The sequence below is a fragment of the Microchirus variegatus genome (genome assembly GCF_963457635.1).
Source record: "Microchirus variegatus genome assembly, chromosome: 8".
Classification (NCBI taxonomy): domain Eukaryota; kingdom Metazoa; phylum Chordata; class Actinopteri; order Pleuronectiformes; family Soleidae; genus Microchirus; species Microchirus variegatus.
In genome coordinates, this window is record NC_139809.1 from 9,770,460 (window position 1) to 9,784,875 (window position 14,416).

Genomic DNA, 14,416 nt, shown 5'->3' on the forward strand with positions numbered 1-14,416 from the left:
AGCACAGCTTTCTTTAACAGTTTAGGTAAGCGTGTGTGTTCACCGGTGGAGACACAATTATCTACTGGCACAGAAACAGTCGTGAATGGAGGTAAAAACACCTAAATCACTCTGACTCCGGGAAGAAAATATTGTCAGTGATTTTCCTCACCCGTTTTTTTGTGAGTGTGTCTGCGGCCCGCCTCCCTGAAAGCCACCATGGCTCTGAAGTAAGCTCGCAGCACGGCCCAGCGGAAGGTGGCCACGGGGTCGATGCCCATCAGGCCGCAGATGAACGCGTTCTTGCTGCTCTTCAGCAAGGCCACGATGTCGGGACGCATGTGGTCCGTGTTCTTCTCCCTGAAGTCCTGAAGGGGAACAAAGTGTGCATCCCATAAAGCGTTTGTATCGTCACAATATTAAATAAGTTCAAGCCAAATCGCACGACTCAGGTGTGATAAGAAAACACAGGCGGGATTTTGTGAGTTTTTAATCCTTTGTTAAACTGTGGAAAAGCTGTAGGCAGCACAGTTTAACACTATTACAACTGTTTATGGGGAAATGTTTCACTGCTGTTCGTCCACAGTTAAAGGAACAGTCCGACATTTTGGGTTCAGCGCTGTTTTGAGGGAGTGGTTGTTCACGTCCTTCTCTTCTCTCATCTCCACAGAGAAAACCAGGCATGAAGTTACAGAATTGGTTGGGCAATGATGTACCACAAAGTAGAGCTGTGCAATTAATCGAAACTTGTGTTTGAATTACAATTACGGCTCCAAACGATTACAGAAACAAAAAAATCTAAAACGATTATTACAAAACGGGGGCTTTTATTCTGAAAGTAATGCTTAAAATGCTATAACGGTGTCTGACTTCCTGTCCCGCTCGTCATCCGGCAAAAATAGAACACACACATTGATTCAGTGGAATCAAGTGGAATATACAATAATTTAGAGTTATGTTAAGGTCAATTCAAAAGGTTAATTAAAAATGTCATGTGTTGATGTGCAATAAATTCCACTTCTTTCAATGGGTAATCATTTGAAATAACCATGATTTCAATTTCTAGCCAAATAGTCATGTTTTTTCCCATAATCGAGCAGCCCTGCCACTTAGAGCCCTTGTTTCCTGACTGTGTTGCATGTTGGATAAATGGAAAAATGAGTGTCGGATAAATGCAAACAATCAGGATTACTGATAACTAAAGAGATTTACAATTACTCAAAATAATTATACAAAGAAATGGACCATTTTATTTTGGTTTGTCATTCACTTTTCCTTCTCTGCTAATAAGATTTGAGGTAAAAACCCGTATGAAACTTCAGAATGAGGAAGGATATATTTGGTACTACTAGTTAACCAGCATGTATTTGTCACCGATGCATCACAACATTGTCGTTATTTCTCCCCGTGAAGACAACAGTTCACATGATGATGTGAATGATCCCACAGTGCTTTCCCGATGTCATGCATCCAGGTCTTTTCATTCATTTAACATTTGGCCGTGCAAATCTGCGAGTCCAAGGAAAAGTTTGAAGGAATTCTTAAGAGATCGAGTTCACGATACAAAAACATTTTGATTTGTGAGGTCATTGTGTGTGACAGTTGACTTCTGAGCAGAAAAATCAAATCAGACAATCCTCGCCGAGTCCAGGTGAACGTTTGAGCCAAACGCTCTGGAAATCGCACGATCGCAAGAATGCAGATGGACGACCTGAAAACAATCGGAGGCGGTAAAAGATCTTTAACAAGAAACAGGCCACAGAGGTCTGTGTGATGGATGTCGGAAAAGTGTAAGGAGAGGGGAGTTCCTGACTGTGCTGATGCACACTAGCAGCTCCAGTACAGTAGTAGATTACATCTTTATGTGGCTCTATTGTTCAACTCCACATTTGGGACAAGGCAAACAAGTGTTCAGCACATCTTTACATTAAAAATGACATCAACCGCATGCTTTCTCTCTGTTGTCAGTGAGTAACTGAATACTCTACTTAAACGTATGATCTCTGTATATGATCTGCGTCAGCTGCGTGTCCACGATTACAGAACAGAGACACATTTCACACCAACAACAGCTCCTTGGCTCTCGGCAGAGACGGGACTTTCCACATCCACAATAACCAACTGTTACGGATTTATATTAGAGTCAAACAATGATACGCTCCAGCACATGTGCTTCTTATCAAAACACAGCTGGGGGGAGGCGGGGGGGCGGGGGGGGGGGGGGGGGGGGGGGGGGGGGGGTGGAGAACTGAACAGAGACATGGATTTGACCGGAGAAAACAGAACAACAGGTAGGTCTGCAGCAGTTATTCAGGAATCCCACCAGCTCCGTTATACGGTAGTACAGTTATATATATATATCAGGCATATTTCAGTGACGGGCCTCCATCTTACCTTGACTCCATACTTGACTTTCCCGGCGTAGTGTCTGATGATGAAGGCAGGCTCCATGACAGCAGGGAACTCGATGTAGCTGTTCCCTTCGTGCTGACGCTTGAACTTGTCCAGCAAGGTTTGATTGGACGCCTGCGGGAAACTACGCACACAGTGATTTGATCAAAAATCAGGTTCAAAATCAAGATCAGATTTAAAAACACACACACACTTTGGATTTCATGCACAAATCCACAGTAATAAAAATAACAAATGAGAACACAATGCAATCTCTGCAATAGTCTATTGCCTCTAATGTTACTTAGATGACTTTCCGATGATCGTGCTCCACATTAGGGGAATGGAAGAGCTTCTCTTCTCCAAAACCCTCAGGGATTCAAACGCAACATCACAGCTCAGATTTAACCAAACTTTATAACCGAGAACAAGAGCACTTCACGGCACTCTCTTTGTAACAATAAACAGCATTTTAAAAAACCACCAAAAACACCAATCAGCAGGCGGCAGAATAGGCTTTTCTCTTATGGACGGATTACCCACTCACATAAACACGCAGGTTAACGCAGCTATTCTTTTAAGCACTCACATGAGCCAGAACAAAGCCTTCTCTCACCTAACCACAATTCATATCTTAGCCCTTAACTTAAGCAGTTGGTTCTGCTACACTCTTAGAAATAAGGGTTCCAAAATAGTTCTTCTACAAGGGCTGAGGTTCTACCTGGAACCATTTGCTTCTGAAAAACCCTTTCCAGAAGAAAGGGTTTTACAAGGGTTCTTGGTAACACTAATGGTTCCAGTAAGAACCATTTTGATCCAGAGAACCCTTTAAAACCCATTTCCTGAATAAAGGGTTTTAAAAGGGTCCTGGAGCCAAAAAGGGTTCTCCTATGAGGACAAGCCGAAGAACCTTATATGGTACTACTTAGCACTTTTATTTCTAAGAGTGTACATTAGGACCAAGTTTTTGTCTCCATTAGGACTTCAGGTCCTGACACGAGCAGTATTTATGGTTCCTAAAGTTCCTAAAGAGATAACAAATTAAAGAACACACACAAAATAAAGAGCAAAGCCTCTACTTGCACATTCATCTTGTTATTTTTTTGTACCTTTGTTTAATGGATATAGCTCGACCAGAACATTCCTAAAAGCATGTTTCATATCATCTTAAGTCCTCCTCCTCCTCCTCCTCCTCCATACACATCTGAAACACACTCTCCGCCTGTGTCGTATCCACAGGAGTGGTGAAGTTTAATGCTGTTACAGTAGAAATGAACCCCCGCACTCTCGCCTCCTATCCTGCACAGTAACCCAATGCACTTCACCAGAGGCCCCGAAGCTCCGCAAACTCCACTCACTGTGAACAATGAGATCTCTAAGCGTCTTCCTCTCTCTCTGTGTAATCATTTAGTATGAAGGTCCTTCCTGTGGCAGCAGAAACCCGCACGAGACGTCCATCCTCCCACCCCTCATTTTTTTTCTTTAGAGGTCCACCTTTGACCCCAATCCCTCCTAAAAGTGGAGAGTCGATGGCTAATGTAGATAAATAAGGCCGTGTGTGTGTGTGTGTGTGTGTGTGTGCGTCCCGCTTGATGTGCTTTTATGCAAGAGGAGTGGGAGAGCACTGGGTTTGATTATGGAGAAGAAAGAGACAGAAGCAGCCGTGTTGACCGAGAGAGAGAAAGAGAGAGTATTTCACAATAGGACAACTGAAACGGGATCTGGTGACGCTGGTGTAAGAATCAGGATCCTGGTAGGTCGGTATAAATCATCCTGATGCACAAAATGACGACTGCACACAGATCTGTTTGGCTCTTGAATTCAACACTAATTCAATTAAATCATGTGTTTTTAATATAAAAAATGTGAGGAAAATCCGCAAATCATACACAATCATATGCTGATTTGTGATCTTACTGCTACTCTTAGGCTGCAATAATTGATTACTGAATTCATTTAAGTATTTTGATAATCAACCCAATTTTTTTTTTTTTTAATAAATAAAATTAAGTTTTGGAAAACACTAATTGACATTTATATCATATTTTGCGTATTATAATTGGCGAATGAAGGAAAAATAGTGAGATTTAAGTTGATGTTTACAACCCCTGTTTTTCTTTTATTATTTGCAAACCACAAGCAACCACCTCCTTTATGGCTAATAGTAGTGCTGTGATTTCACTTGATTTATAAATAAACTGGTAAATTAAACATGGGCACAGTTGACCAGGTCAATATAAAGACCGACTGTCACAGACTAAAATGATGCTCATGAAAGCATCGACTGTTATTTCAGCAGGTGGCGTACTTGCACTCCTCGTCCAGCAGGTGGAACAGAGCTGTGGGTTTCTTGCTGATGAGGTTGAGGCAGCCGCTGTTGTCGATGTAGTCGATGTTGTGCCAGGTTATGCCCTCGGCCCTGTACTCCTCCTGCAGAGAGGAGGGAAAGAACGCAGAGGAAGGTCAGGAAAATAAATACATGCGACACAAATGGATAAAAAGAGCAGAGAATGAAGCCACTGTAACGACCCTGTGGATTATTTCAAACTCTCCCTTTAGAGGAAAAATCAGTCAATACGACACAAGAACATGTGATGTTCAGAACCACATTGGTCAAGGACAAATATTTCATAGTAATTACAGAGGAAGGAGATAAATAAGAGGCATCATGACTATTATCGTTAAGTAACGCACTCACATGAGACGGGACATTCTATCTGAAGGTAAATATGCTTCATGGTGTCAGAGGAACCTTTCCCAAACAGTAAAAACCTGACTCATCAAAACAGAAACACCTGGCTGTTTATTTCTGTTGTCAGTTAAACCAAAGTCACATCATGCTCAGGAGCATATGATGACAAATAATATACAATATGAGAAAAACCAACTAGGATAGAGAGGGGCTTTATGAGGACATTTGACCATGTGAGGACATTTTGGCTGGTCCACACAACTTTAACAGGGTTTTTTTGAGGATTAAAACCTGGTTTTGGGGTTAGGGTAAGGGTTAAGCATTTAGTTGTGATGGTTAGAGTTAGGGTAAGGTGCTAGGGAATGCATTATGTTCATGAGTGTCCACGCATAGTGCTTTGAGACAGGTTCTGGTTCTGGCTCTGGTGCCATTCTGGGGCCTCAGACACCTTGGTGATTTCTGGCTAATCAGCCTGCATTCACACCAGTTTAAGAGGTTCTTATTAAGGCAGAAGTAAACATAAGAATGGCACTTTTTCCCCATACTTCCTCTACTTTCTGCTCTTCTTAACAACCCAGAATATGACACGCCCAGTGACGATGAAGAACCACTATTCCTTGGTTCCACCTGAGAACCAACTTTTCAGGTTCTGGACCAATTTTATTTATGTTTGAATGCACTGGCACATTCAAAATTAGGTTCAGGAACCAGAACCGACATGGATCACACCCTGCTTGTGAGAAAGGGCTAACAAGGAATGCAAAACCAGCATGTGTGTGTGTGTGTGTGTGTGTGTGTGTGTGTGTGTGTGTGTGTGTGTGTGTGTGTGTGTGTGTGTGTGTGTGTGTGTGTGTGTGTGTGTGTTCATATTTGACAGTTAAAACAAGCTTGCACACTCAGCAAAAACTCCCCTGCATCAACACAACTCCACATCTTCAGCGTAAGCACAAGCAATGCAGGGAACGCAGCTGAACAAAAACTGAAGGAAAACAATGAAAACAATTTAATTGCTTATGGTTAAAGTGCTCTTAACATTCTCCAACATGGTGAAGCCAATTGTGCTGTTCTTTGTTGTTAAGGGGGTTTCTGTAGATGAAAGAGTGACAGGGTCATTGAAAACAAAAGGACTTTATTTGTCTGTAAGCCTTTAATGTGTTGAGGAAATGTTTGGTCCTATCTTTTGTGTAACACCAATAAACCTCCCCCCACTGAGGATAAGGAACATTTTAATGGACTTTAACACATAACCATAGCTGCTTATGTTAAATCATATGCACTGTATACATTTCTAATTTGCTGAATATTAACGGGATTAAATAAACCAACATATAGACAAGGTAAGACAGATAGATAGTTATAATCCACAAAGAAAAGACTGTAATCAAGTAAAGTTGGTTCATGAAAAATTAGACTTAACTAGACTCAAAGACTCAGAAGCCCAGTACCCAGACTGAGGTCCATCTGAGCACCACGAGTCGTAAAATGAGGTGTGGTCAGGTGAATTTCTGTCGCCTGGCAGTTAGGAAAAAAAATCAGTTTTAATAGAAACAGGGTCTGAAAGGATTATTAGATTATTAATCTATTGCTAAATGAATCGTCAACTATATTGAGTGAGTGTTTTTTAAAGAATCAAAACAAGTTTTCAGATTTTTCAGCTTCTTAAATGTGAATATTTTCTGGTTTCTTTGCTCCATGTAAACAAAGACATAATTCAAACGGAATATTTTGGTTTGTGGACAAAACAAGACATTTGAGAACAAGGATGAAACATTTTATGACATTTTCTGGACCAAATGATAACTCAATTAATCGGGACAATAATCAACAGACTAATCAATTACGAAAATTATTAATAATAATAATAGTCATTGCTATAATACTCACCATATGCTAATCCAGTACAATCCATTGTATTTAATCTCTGTTTTCTGCTGTTAAACTGGCATTAGTGGATTTAGACACACCCTAAAAACATTTGCACCATGAGCTTCAGATTATTACCACAGAACCCGAGGTTTCTTTTTGTTTGTAATAAATGGATGAATGTGTTTATTGAGTTGGGAGTGAGGACGTTTGTTTGTCTTTGTTCTCTGAAACAGTTTAAATTGGACGTTTACTGGAAGAGCTACGAGACAATTCCCGATATGCAACGCACCACATCGCGGACCGAACTATCTCTGAACTGAAGGTAAATGTTGACATTTTATTGGCGCTCGTCAAAAGCAAGCAAACTTTATTAATACAGGACTCTGAATAACAGAAGTCATTATAGGGGAAAGGAAAAGAGGGAATGGACAGAATGGGAGAGTAAGTATAAATTATAAGGTTATAAACGAAAAAACAAGCGGATTTTAAAACATTGTTTGTCAGGTATGCACTTTCACTTCTCTGAAAACTTTGAAGAGCGCCACTGCATGTTGAAAAAACATACAACAGCTTCAAAAGGAAAAGGTCAGGGAAGTCCAAATCCCTTGGATCACCCTGTGGTACCCATAAATATTCATTCTGAAAGTCATGGCCGACCACATCACCACTCTTAGGAACTCGGCGTGCTTCAAATACACTTCTGCTCGGCGTCTTAAACGAACTCCTCCAGAACATTTTTTAATATCAGAACGGTGGAAAGTGCAGCTGATCGTTTCTGTAACTTTTCAAAAAATAAACCACTGGACTGCAGCGTTCTTGCAGGGAGAAAGGCCAGGTATGCAGAGGCGAGAGAGTGCAGCCCAGTTTAAATAAAGGCACGACACAAGTGACACGCACAGGAATGTGCACACAGTGACTGGGACTCACTCTAAAACACACCCAGCTGTAGATAAGGCCAACGTTTGCACCGTTTACTAGTATTTATGTCGAGATTTACATGGCGGGTAACCCTTTGTAAGTGTTTTTTGAACCGAAATATAAAAGTATTTTGACAATAACTTGGAACACATGCTCCACAATTACTGAAAATGAGACAGTGTGAACTGAGGGGAAACGTTTACACATGCGGCATATCTGCCATCTGAAGAACTGACAAAGCATTCAGGACATGTGGCCCGTTTGGTTTCATGCCACGACGGAATGAAGAAGAACAAAAACAAGGCTGTAAAACACTGACCGATGACGGCCTTTGTCCACGGGACAAATACTGTGTTTCAGATGTGTTGAATTGTAGAGAGGGAGACAACTGGATGCAAAGAGACAAACTCATCAGCTATTTTACACAACACATACATATATATGTGCTGAAACATGCACAGATGCCACTTCAGTTACAGTAACGGCAGAGTGACTGAGAGACTGTCACCAGAACAGAGTCGTTACCATTTGTCAGACAATGCAAAAGTTCACCATCAAGGAAACAGCTGCTTCACATTTTCACAAGACTTCAAATCAGACAAGAAGCTTCCAAAGCTATTGTCTTTTTATTCACACAACAGTAACACCGATATCAAGATAAACGTGAAGACAGAGACATCAAACTTTGTATGAGAATAGAAACACGGGCTTCAGACTTGTTAGACACTGATGACTGCATTGGTCACGCAGCATGCTAAGCTAAACAGGAAGCAGAAAATCCCCTATAATTAATGAAGAATGAGGCCAAGAAAGACGCTGATTAACATCTGAAACTTTGACGTCTGTCAAACTCTGATGTAGAAGCTGGTGGAAGCTGTGGCAGCAGCAGTGTGAGGCAGCATTGGTGTCGCAAGAACTGAATTTTATTTAAATAGAACCCCTTTGTGAGAGAAGGGCTGTGACTGGAGCCCGACTGACAGACTGGCATGAACTAACTCGAGCTTCATTTGAGGAAAAAAAAGTAACAAATCTGAGTTCATATTCAGGTTTTCTCACATTGAGTATTTATGAAATCATGGCCAGTCCTAAAGAGGCAATAAAGTAAGCTGGAGGTTATGATACAATCATGAATCAAGTGTTTTCCTTGTGGTTGCTCCTTCTCCGTATATTTACATTCCCTGTTGCTCAGCATATCAATAATTCATTTATTGTTCAATTTAAAGCTGCAGTCAGCAATTGCAGATTTTGGCTAAAGCATTCCTCTCTCTTACATCACCTCATGAAAGCATTTGCTAATGAGAGAAAGAACTGCCTCTTTGTGGAATTGTGGCTCCAGATTATATACTGTACTGTATATGCTGCAGGATATAAATCTTTGTTTTGAAATTAAAGCTGCATACAACATGAATTCTAACCAAACAAACCTTTCATTAAACAGAGGATCAATACCTGGTTGATTAGCTGATTTTTAGGGTGTTTTTTTAAAGAATAAAATCAAGCTCTTTGATTTTTCAGCTTCTTAAAGGTACAATATGTAGTATTTAAATCCACTTTTTTATACATATTATGTGCTCCTGCATTGTCTAGTCGCTGTATAATAGTTTTTGTTTCATTTTCGTAGTGTTTCAAAAAGTCATGTAAAATAACATGACCGCGGACCGCGGTTGCATAGCCACTGTTAGCAGCGAGACGCCATGTTTCTACCGGAGCCTGTAAGGACAAACGCGAGAGAACAAATCAAGCGTCTCTTTACTTGTAGCGGAAGTCCCGCCTCCACTCTCTCTGCTTCGTCTGCTACGGCCGCGGTAGCTCGCCCTCTCCCTCACCTCACGAACCTCATCTGCTGACACGGAGAAAGACGACGAGGACGACATTTGACCAGCTGCGGATACCGTAGCACTCACTGAAGGGAGGGGGTGAGCAGAGCAGCAGGTCTTTGTTGTAAATTTCAGCCTCTCCTCTAGATGGCACTATAAACTACTTATTTCCCCTTTAAAGGGATACTTCACCGATCGGTGGCTTTGTATTGCTCGAATAGCAGTAGTATTTTTTAGAAAATGTGCTTCCCTTCCTCAGTTTTTCCCTGACTTGTAAAAAAAATCTGTTTTCCCTTATCCAAATGTGCCCTACTGTGAGTCAAATGACGCGTTTTGCATCACAGTAGGGCAAATTTTGAAAATGGAAAACAGATTTTTTACAACTCAGTGGAAAACTGAGGGAGGGAAGCACATTTTCTAAAAAATACTACTGCTATTCTAGCAATACAAAGCCACATTCAAATCGGCAAAGTATCCCTTTAAATGTGAATATTTCCTGGTTTCTTTGTTCCATATAACAACGAAATCATTCAAACTGATTCATTTTGAGAACATTCGAGAACATCGTCATTTCCAGGTTTGGTAAACAGCTATCAACATTTTTCCAACATTTATGCACCAAACAAGTAATCCATTAATCAAGATTAATCAATTATGAAATTAATTCAGCCCTAGTTGGTTTAATGCTCCATAAAAATCGTTTTCTAAACCTCGGGTGGCAGCAAAAAACTTCTGTACGACTAGATACCACTAAGAGGTAAGTACACCCTTTAGTCATTTGGAAGAAATGACCCTTTAAACTGTGCCCCGAGACAACATAACGAGACATAACAGACACTGTAGTTAAAAAACAGACAGATGTAAGAAGACTTGAAACTCAATCTGCCGGCAATAAAAGCCCTAAAACGTCTGCTGCTCCGTGTCTTCGTGTTGTGTTGAAACGTGTGTGTCTGTGTGTGTGTGTGTGTGTGTGTGTGAGGCTGGGTTAAGGTTTGCTTCCGAACGCCTCTCCATCCACACGTCACCTCTGCGTCTGCTCTCTGCTGCGTAATGCAGCGCGGCATTTATGCGGCCTGAGGTGCGTTTGGCACACGGCGAGGAAGGTTGTGTGCATTCTCGCGTATTCCTGCTACTCCTGCGTCGCCTCTTTGTCGCTCCCTGAGTGCCCGTCTCTTTGTGTTATGACAGCGCAGTGTTTTCACTGAGCAGACGGAAGGAACGGCGTACACTTGTATGTATTTATTTGATTCCATGACCTAAATGTGTTGCCTAAGGCGGCAGCTGTCGAGCGTCCCTTTCATGTTTCTCACACACACACACACACACACACACACACACACACACACACACACACACACACACACACACACACACACACACACACACACACACACACACACACACACACACACACAGAACAGAAATCCAGCACAAAAACAAGGACGTTCCCAGCCCTGAATGAAGAGGCACTCGCTCAGACTCTCTTCCATCCAGCTGAGGCTGTAGCCGGTTGGAGTTCTGTTAGCTTTGGCTGCTGTTCTGAAGGTAAACACACAACTGCTGATAAGACCACCTGATTGACGGGAAGGAGGGGTGAAGACCAGGGGAAGGAGAAGGGGAGAAATCCCCCTGATGGAAAGATTCAACTCATCTTCCAAAGTTGGGAAAAATAAGGAAAAGGAGTACGAGTACGTGGAAGGGGATTTGTTTCTTCGAGGACTCCTGAAGACCACACAATGTCTTCAGCAGCTCAAAGACAACACACTAAAGGGTCATAAAGACCCACGTACACACTTTCCAACAACAAGTTGTGACTAACAAAGCATTTGTTCTAGTCTGAGATGGCGCAACATGTAAGCTACTGTATGCATAACCCCTAAAAACTCCTTTCTTAGCTGGATACTAACCTCATTTGATCATTTTACACAAACTGCTTATAAATCATATCACATCTTGTGATAACAGGTCTTTGAATGGGCTCATGTTTACGATAGGAGTCAGTTTGAATGCTGAATTCACAACACTGTAAGTATAAAGTACTGAAAAGCTCCACATTCATACAGTAAGTCATACATTTCTTGCAGATTGCAGTTTCCAAAAATGTAAGACCATTCTTCACTGGACGCAAGTTAATATGTTGTAATTCTAGTTATAGGGAGGTTGAAATCTTCCGAGAAACACTTTTTCACTCTTCATTCCTTGCATTACATGAATGTAACCTGCAGATAACTTCTGTTGCTGTTGCTGGTGCCACGCCATGGTAGCAATGACTTTACCATCTGAACGCCAAGCGTGTCCTCTTTGAAACTTCTTAAAGGTCTTAAACATGAGTCCAACTGTTCAGTGCAACAGTGAAACTTTCCAGGGTTCATCTGACCCCAATGTCATGAAGCCAACGTGGTCATAAGATTTAAGGTCGTCACCTAATAGTCTGCCAGACTCGATTGGGGATTCGAGTTTGCTTCCACACTTTATCACTTTAGTGAAACAAACCTAACCTTTTGAAAAACGTATCCCCCTCCTCGCCTGAGGAGGCGCTGCAACAAGAATTACTGAAGGAGAAGACAAGACAAACACAATGCCCACAATGCCCTGTGTTATAGTCCACTTCCTGTGTTTGGTTCACAGATCCGAGACCTATGTTTTTAGGCGGACCAGAGTTTGCTTCTTTGGTTCGCATTCACACCTCCCCAAACGAACCAAACCTTCCAAGCAAACAAACTTTATTTAGAAAAGGCTGGTGTGAATGCACCCTTAGACTGATGATCTAATATTATCCAATGCTGGAAGCTGAATGCTGGCTGATCTCATTTCAGCAGATCAATACAACAGAAAATGTCTTGGAAACGCTCTCTCGTCTCTAATGACATCAAAGTGAGGGTAGCATGAATCGCACAACTAAATTCAAATTAACACAAATCAGTAGAAATCTGGCAATCCTCCACCAGGAGGCTACACCAACCAGTCTCGGGTGGGGCCCCCAGCGCTCAAAACCCAACCCCAACTGTTGTCTTGTCAAATAAACTCAGGAACAGCAGAGAGCCAAATATTTGAAGGACCCCAGTGATTTAAGGATAATAAACATGAACTCTGCTCGAACAATATAGGGCAGCGTTCTCCGAGGGCGAGCGTCACGTCAGCACTTCCACAGTTATTAGTCGGACATAAGACGAGGAGAAAACGTCAGGTAAAAAAAAGCTCTAATCAAAACAAAGATATCCATCAAGGAGCACCTGCTGTCCCAGAATGAAAGATAACACTAAGTTTCTAACATAACATACTGTTTCACTTTAATAAAAACACTTTATAGACTGTATATGTATTTTTAAACATAATGTGTTACATAAATTGATATATGTCCTATCTATAAGGTGATGTTTCTGACCAGAAACACCCTGGTATTCATGCAGGTGTATTCTTTCTGCCAAGTCTATACAGGTGAAACTTTATGATGAATTGGCGCCAGAGCATTTAACCGTTTTTAAACTAAGTACACATGATGTTCTGCTGTGTATGTGTGTGTGTGTGTGTGTGTGTTTGTGTTGCCTCGGGCCAAACTGTCAGAGACTGATAACAGAGCCATTAGCGTGAGCAGATCAGCAGTTTGTGATCTCCATCAGGAGTTAAAGAACGTTACGGTTCTCGTTCACGCACACTCTGCTCTTTTTTTCCCCCACGTTTAGCCTCCAGCAATGGGCCCACCTGCACAGTTGCCATGACCAATCAGAGATCAGCAAGAGGAAGACGACAACTGACAGCTACTGTGACACAGTCGAGCTGATTGAGATTCATTGCACCCTAACCCCACTCCCTGTGAGTGCTCCCTCACTTGTTCTGTGGACGAAAAAAAAATACATGCACACAGCATATTAAGTGGTTTGGCAGTTGGTATCTGAATAAATGAGTGTAATGAATACATTATATGGCTGGTCAGGGGATTAGTGGTGGAGTAATGGTCTTTTTGAGTGAAAGAGAAGAGGTGACGTCTCTCTATGACTGTGAAAGTAGCTACAGAGGAAACAAGGAGAGAGTGAGACACAGCTATAACTATGAGTCGCCGTGTAGGCCATAATTCATTTTTTTATCTCTCACATACACAATTTTATCTCTCACATACACAATTTTACCTCACACATTCTACCTCTCACATACTCTCTTTTACCTTTCACATACAATTGTTTTACCTCTCACATGTAATGTGTAAAACATGTAATGTGAGAGGTAAAAACATTTATTGCGAGAGGTAAAAACATTTATTGCGAGAGGTAAAAACATTTAATGTGAGAGGTAAAAACATTTAATGTGAGAGGTAAAAACATCACATGTGAGAGGTAAAACAATTGTATGTGAAAGGTAAAAGAGAGTATGTGAGAGGTAAAATTGTGTATGTGTGAGGTGAAATTGTGTATGTGAGAGGTAAAAAAAAGGAATTATGGCCTAGACGGCCCCTCATATATAACACCTGTTTGCACTATAACGTCAGGGTGAGCATGCAAAGACTGGTCGTTTGCATTAGCTGCATTACATCTGAAGATAGTCTGGTTGTGCTAAACTACATAAAATGATTATCAATGCTGCAGAATATGTGTGTGTGTGTTTAAACTGTAAAATGCCTCAGTAAAAGACCAAAAAGAAACAGACATAAAGTCTGATTTTTCTTTAAAAAGAAACATGGGAGACCACAGACACAATGAACTTTGTAACCGATTTTCAACGTTTTTAATCCTGAGAAACCACAGACTAGACCAGATCT

At 41.3% G+C, this 14,416-nt stretch overlaps 1 protein-coding gene across 1 annotated transcript in view; it reads right to left on the minus strand.

Moving 5' to 3' along the window:
• The window catches only part of LOC310930215 (unconventional myosin-IXAb-like), a gene marked incomplete at its 3' end in the record, with an annotated part of 100,816 nt that overhangs the window by 20,985 nt on the left and 65,415 nt on the right, over positions 1-14,416 (minus strand). The window contains exons 11-13 of the mRNA XM_083893130.1: positions 4,679-4,800; positions 2,374-2,515; positions 152-347 (exon numbers count right to left, since the gene is read on the minus strand). Of these exons, the coding sequence (XP_083749256.1) occupies positions 152-347; positions 2,374-2,515; positions 4,679-4,800 (460 nt within the window). The remainder of the gene's footprint in view (positions 1-151; positions 348-2,373; positions 2,516-4,678; positions 4,801-14,416) is intronic.